At 37.0% G+C, this 6,151-nt stretch overlaps 1 protein-coding gene across 1 annotated transcript; it reads left to right on the plus strand.

The window, feature by feature from the left end:
- The first annotated feature begins 1,754 nt into the window (after positions 1 to 1,754).
- Positions 1,755 to 6,151, plus strand: LOC148731007 (tyrosine-protein kinase HCK-like). The gene is made up of 6 exons (XM_088759765.1): positions 1,755 to 2,085; positions 3,171 to 3,247; positions 3,376 to 3,416; positions 4,206 to 4,302; positions 4,654 to 4,750; positions 5,094 to 6,151. The coding sequence occupies exons 1-6, from the start codon at positions 2,041 to 2,043 to the stop codon at positions 5,244 to 5,246; spliced, it is 510 nt and encodes a 169-aa protein (XP_088615891.1). The 5' UTR covers positions 1,755 to 2,040; the 3' UTR covers positions 5,247 to 6,151.

Below are 6,151 nucleotides of genomic sequence, written 5' to 3' on the forward strand. Positions count from 1 at the left end.
AGAATCTGATTAAAGAATTGATTCGTTCTGTCAAAACCACCAAAGATCCTGTGCTATTAAAATAGGAATTTGTCACACCTTCAACTACGAAGAAAAAGAAAAACAAGATTAAAAAAGAGGTGATCACACCCAAGAAATTATTTTCTACACCGGGAACCAGCTTAAAAAAAACAGTCGCGCTTCCGTTTTCCTTTCAAAGTCTCAAAGACCTACCCTCGACACCCACTCTCACGGGGAAACGATTGTTACCTTCTACGCCTCTATCTGCATCTAAGAGTAACTTGCCGGGAGCCATAGTTCCTATAAAGTCTCACCAAAAGTGAAAAATAGTGGGAACGAAGTAGTCTGGGATCCGTGGGCAGCAAGAGGTTGGGATCCAATAAAAGCTGTAAAACATGCCGAATTCAAATCGAGTACGCCGAAAGACAAAGACAAAGGCAAGGGCAAAGGGAAGGGGAAAGGGAAGGGCAAAGGGAAGGGCAAAGGGAAGGGCAAAGGGAAGGGCAAAGGGAAGGGCAAAGGGAAGGGGAAAGGGAAGGGCAAAGGGAAGGGCAAAGGGAAGGGCAAAGGGAAGGGGAAGAAGTAGAAGACAGACGGGAGGAAAAGTCGATCTTCAAAAACGGATTAATAAACTGGGCATAGAATTTCATTGGCCGGGATATCAGTATATGGGGCCTGATGTCAAATTGGCCATGCGATTTAAACGTGGGGATCCGGGTATTAATCGTCTCGATAAGCACCCGATTCGCCTTTAATCTACCGCTTATAAGCGAATCTAATTATACCAAATTACCGCATACATGCTGATAAAGTAGGATCTATTTACCTACCGAGACTAGATTACCGAGAACAAAACAAAGGGCAAAACAAAAGAAAACAAAGGAAAACAGAACAAAGGAAAACAAAACAAAGGAAATGATTTCAGAATGTTTTTCTGTTCTTCAGTAATCTTCACGCGTGGAATTTTATCCATGATCTCTTTTTACCAGATGTAAAAGCTATGAATTTTCCTCTTTCGCTTGAACCTTGCCACATGTCAAGTGCGACTGCGATACCGAAGACATTCTGAAGTCATTTCCTTTGTAACATTTGTAGGTACGTTTCACTTATATAAAGTCTGAGACCTTCTTTGGGCCGTGGTACTTTTATTACAGTGAGCAGATCACTTCGGATGTCAAACTTATAGGACCGGTTATTTAAACAAAGTTCAGTAGTTGTTTACAAAACTGCCATCTAAACTATCTTCATGTTAGCTGAACCTTTTGTGTGAGCCTTTTATTTTTATGATCCAAGCCTAGAAAGCCGAAAACATGCAGTCGAGGGACATTTATTCAAATAATAGAGAAAACCCGACGCCCATTGCTCGGGTGAAACCGTGGTTGGGTTGGACCTCGTTTGAATAACTAAACGTTATTGATGAATGTGTTAACTTGTACAAAAGGTATATTTACTTCCATGACGAAAAAGATATGAGTGTAATTTTCATAATAGTTTGGTAAGATGGTGGGATACGCGCCAGCCATATTAGATATTGGTCTGTTGTGGGACACTCCGCTGCGTTAACAGGAACAGGAAAAAAAAAGCAAGAACGAGCTTTTTTGCCAATTTTAAGAAAAAAAGCGAAAAAAGGGAACGCCCCTCGACATTTGTAACAAGAAACGAAGGTAGTGAAAAGAGCAAATTGTTTTTCTGAGCGGTCTTCTTTTGGTTTACCATTTCTAAATTTTATTTTACAGTCGTAATCATTATTACTGTGATTATCGTAATTATCATCATCATCATCACTTCTGTTTGCCATTTTTCCTGAGAAGGTAAACGACGTAGTCCTGACAGCCTTGAAGAACTATAATGGCCTGCCTAGTTGTCCTTTTCTCTTCGCACATACTCAGACGTTTAACTCGCCGTTTTGTCGTTAAATCAAATAATTTAGAAGCTTTCACGTCATGGATCTTTGTCTCCTGGTAGATCATCCATCGTGACCTTGCGGCCCGAAACATTCTCCTCGATAACAGCTATGTTTGCAAAGTGACCGACTTTGGCATGGCATATCAAAGCTTTAAATATGGCCATGGAAATGCCAAAAAGGTAGGAAATGCTTTTTGTTGTTGTTGTTGTTGTTGCTTTAGTGTGGAGCTTTCCAGAAACAAGCTGTAAACGCCAGCATTTTCTCAGCATGAAATTAACTTAGCTCGACCACCAACATGGCTTTCATAGTTTACACTGACCTAAAAAAAAGGGAAAAAGACAAAGTAAAACGCTAAACATCGGGGTACATTAATTTCACTGAAGTTGTTTGTAAAAAGTTTTGCGAAAGGAAGTATGTTTTCTATTTTCTAATAGGGCTGCTTGAAAGCTATTTTTAAAGAATGGCAAATTTGTTTTTGTTTTACATTTTTACACAATTATATTACGTAGCTTCATATTTTGTAAAATGACTTTGCCGAAGAAGGGAGATAATTTTTAAAGCAAAATGTAGATCTGGAAAAGCAGACATCTTTTCTCGCCAAATGCTACAAATAGCTTCAGTCGTTACTATCGCAACTACTCGGTGGCCCGCTTCAGTCCTCTCATGTTCTCTTGATTTGAGTTTCTTCTTTTCCTCCTTTGTCTCCAACTCATTCTGTTAGAGGCTGTGTGCACTGATCCGAAAGAAGTTTCCTTTGGATACTTTCTTTATTCTGCACTAATCCATAATTTTCATGTGAGCAAAACCTCCTGTATGTGCCTCTCCCATTGCCATCTTAATTGAGTCTTTCTCTTAATTTAATCATGCACTCATTTTTTCCAAGATGTTCAGTTCTAATGCATCTCGCCGTTCAAGGACCCAAAATATTTACTTCCTTTGCTTTTCTCATTTTCGTTAGCCATTCTTCTCGTACTTGTTTCATCTTCGCGTTAAAAAAATTGACAACTTTATTTTCTCAAACTGAATGAAGTGCATGAAGGACCAACTATTCTTTTGGTGTTCAACACTTCACAGTGTTTCTGTTTACACTACCACTAATTTTTCTTTGCAAAATAACAGATACCCAGAAATAATTAATATTGAAGAAAATAATAAAAATAAGATGTAAAGCAAAAATAACAAAAAACAAACAAAAAACAAAGCAAAACAAATAGAATTATGATGATGAGAGTTTAAACAGAAGTTTTAATGTTTGTTTCCGCAGGGATGTTTGCCAATCAAATGGACCGCACCAGAAATTCTGCTGGGAAATCTCGCTGGACTTTCCACTTTGAGTGATGTGTATGTATTGTGTATATTCTTCCCTCACCTCAACAGAATGATCACCCAATTTGATTTTTTTTTGTTATTACTTCATATCCAAAATTCGCTTGGCATTAACTGTGGAATATTTTTGATATATTCATCAGGTGGTCCTATGGAATCGTTCTGTATGAGATAGTTACCCTTGGTAAAGTTCAATAAGAATATTATTTTATAATAAAGATTTGTTTATACTTTTTTTCCAGGCCTTTTATTCCTGAAATGGGCCTTAAACAAGATAATATAGATGGTTTACATCCTCTTGCCTCAAGTTAATTGAGTAATGTCCAAGTCTTGTAAGACTGATCAAGTAGTCTAACTTCTTTTGTAAAAATGAACCCTGATAATGAGTTCGGGTGGAATTGTATAACCTCCAGGCAAAACGTGAGACAATTTTCGTTTTTAGGACTATCCCGTGTTCAGTACAGATCATATGCTTTTTACACCTACAAATGAATTCTCAGTAACGCTGTTTTCATTTTAATATGTAGCAAACTGTTTATCGATAGTTAATCTCATGAAATGAAATGAAACAAGAAGTAGAGGGCTTCCATAATTTTCACTTGTTAGAGACTACCACAAAAACCGAACCAAAAGGAAGAAACTTTAAACTACACGGACTCAGAAAAATTTATTTTTGAGCATCATCAAGCTGTGTAAATGTACATGCAGGATTAAGGAAAATTTAGATTTGGGCATCATCAAGCTATGTAAATGCAGATTTCTTTCTTGTTTAAAATGATGTTAAAAATGAACACGACGTCTAAGCCGCAGCAATTTCGTGGAACATGTTTATACGCACTCTTATCATTTCGCCTGATAGGTGTTTACAATTGTAACCAATTATTAAAATTGTAGCTCTCTGACTACAATTTCAACAACTTCATCAGTGATGTATTCAGTAATATCACATGAACACGTCCTTATGCTTTGACAGGAGGAATTCCATACGATAGATGGTCAGAAGGCAGGGTGGTTGCAGAGGTCACAAAAGGATATCAGATGCCAAAGCCTGATCATGTTGATAAAAAACTGTGAGTTGCACCTCTCTGGTGCGATATCGACGTGTTCCAATGTATAGCCTAAAATTCAACACATCACAATTAACAGTTCTACTTGTACAATTCTTTGCAATGTACAAATTATAAAAGCTGCCTTCTTTTAAAACTGTGAACTAAGAGCATAAGGTATTCAGCTGTGCTAATGCATGTCTACGTACTTCGACGAGGTCAGAGCGAGTGAAATAGTCCAGATATGTTTGATGACCCAAAACGAACCTAAACCATTATTTTCGTTAAAAGGGTTCCTGTAGAAGAAACATCTTGCAATTCTTCGCATAGTCCAAAAAACGTAGTTGACAATTGAGTATCACTGTTTAATTTCAGGCATGATGTGATGAAACGGTGCTGGAATTTTAACCCTGACTTCCGTCCTCCATTTGAAAATCTGCGACAAAGAATGGACAAATACATTCGTGAAGAGGTTTGTTTTAAAACTTCCCAACATTTTATGAATTTTGAAACCTCTAAGATTTCTCAGTACTTTGACACCATTTAGTTTCGGGAGCAATGCTTGATGTGATTGGTTTTGTACCCCAAAGTGCTGTAAACGGCTCAACTAAAACCATTTAGATCCCTGGTCAGTGGTTTTTTCATGCTCGTCACGCCATCTACGCGCATTTCACCATTTTCAGTTTATAAATCTCTCTTAAAACCACAGAGATTCTCAGTCCACCTTTGAAGTAACTGCACTTTTCAGCTTAACATCATAGTACATAGTGCTGTGTTGCAAGTATACAACCCTTATTTCTTGCTTTCCACCCCAGACATATGAGGAACTACTTAATATGGGAGCTTATGACAAGAAAAAATACTCCAGGGTTGAAGATCTTGGAGATGAAGATGCAGGACCGAGTGAGGAAGTTGTAAAGAAGGCCGCTGCAAAAAGATTGGGAAAATGGTCCAGTGCCCGTCGTTAGGGTACCCTTCTGTCACTTCACGGTGCTAAACTATGGGTGATAACAGCGATGATTTGAAGGTCTTTCCATATCAGAGAAACAAATGAGGTCTTTGTTTTAGATAATAATTCATCAAGTTAATTGTTTAAAGATACAAATAATTACTGAATCAATTTAGTTGAATTCAGAGTAGGAGAATTTGGGTAGATATTTCTTAAATTTTCTTAATTGATTAAAACAGGAGAGAAAGAGATAAAATAGTAACATCCAAACAATTAAAAAGCAAAACAAACTTGAGAAACGGCCCGTCCATACTCCTTAAATTTGCGAACTGTTGTAGTGAAAACGTTCTGCCGTAAATTGTTTTGTAGCAAATCTAGTAAAGAATCCTCCTAAGGATATTTGAAATTTGGTAATTTTTTTCTGTAGTTTGGTAATGTATTAGTCGTGTGGTATTAATCACCATTGAAGTAACCCATATGCTGACATTATCGATTCCATAATATGTTCTTTACCTGAAATGCAGTTTGCTCTCATATTGCTTTGTTTAACTTTCGATCCATTGGCATTTGAAAACAATTGATTGCATTGTTATTGAAATGTATTGCTTTGCTTTAAGTATTAAATGCTTTTGTCGTAAACGGAGAGAACCGTCTTAATAGAGTGAGTAAATTTAGGTTAATTTTCTTAAGTGGTTTCGGTTCGTATGAGAAAAAAAGGAACCCCTATTGAGGAGAATTCGTTTTGGTAGACAGACACTAATTTTCCGTGCTAGAACGGAATTCTTATTTGAAAACTGAATGGAGTTAGATCATGTAGATTTATGGGCGTTATTTCAGTACTATACAAAAATCACACAAAAAATTGTATTTAGTGTTATTTCACACACTCTATTTAATATCTGCAATTAAAAGGTTAGAAGCATA

The sequence above is a fragment of the Stylophora pistillata genome, chromosome 5 (genome assembly GCF_964205215.1).
Source record: "Stylophora pistillata chromosome 5, jaStyPist1.2, whole genome shotgun sequence".
NCBI lineage: Eukaryota > Metazoa > Cnidaria > Anthozoa > Scleractinia > Pocilloporidae > Stylophora > Stylophora pistillata.

Coding starts and splice junctions, on each gene's coding strand:
- LOC148731007 (XM_088759765.1), top strand. CDS start 2,041: ATGGCATATCAAAGCTTTAAATATGGCCATGGAAATGCCAAAAAG. Junction 3,417..4,205: donor GTATGAGATAGTTACCCTTG/GTAAAGTTCAAT, acceptor ATGCTTTGACAG/GAGGAATTCCATACGATAGA. Junction 4,303..4,653: donor GATCATGTTGATAAAAAACT/GTGAGTTGCACC, acceptor GTTTAATTTCAG/GCATGATGTGATGAAACGGT.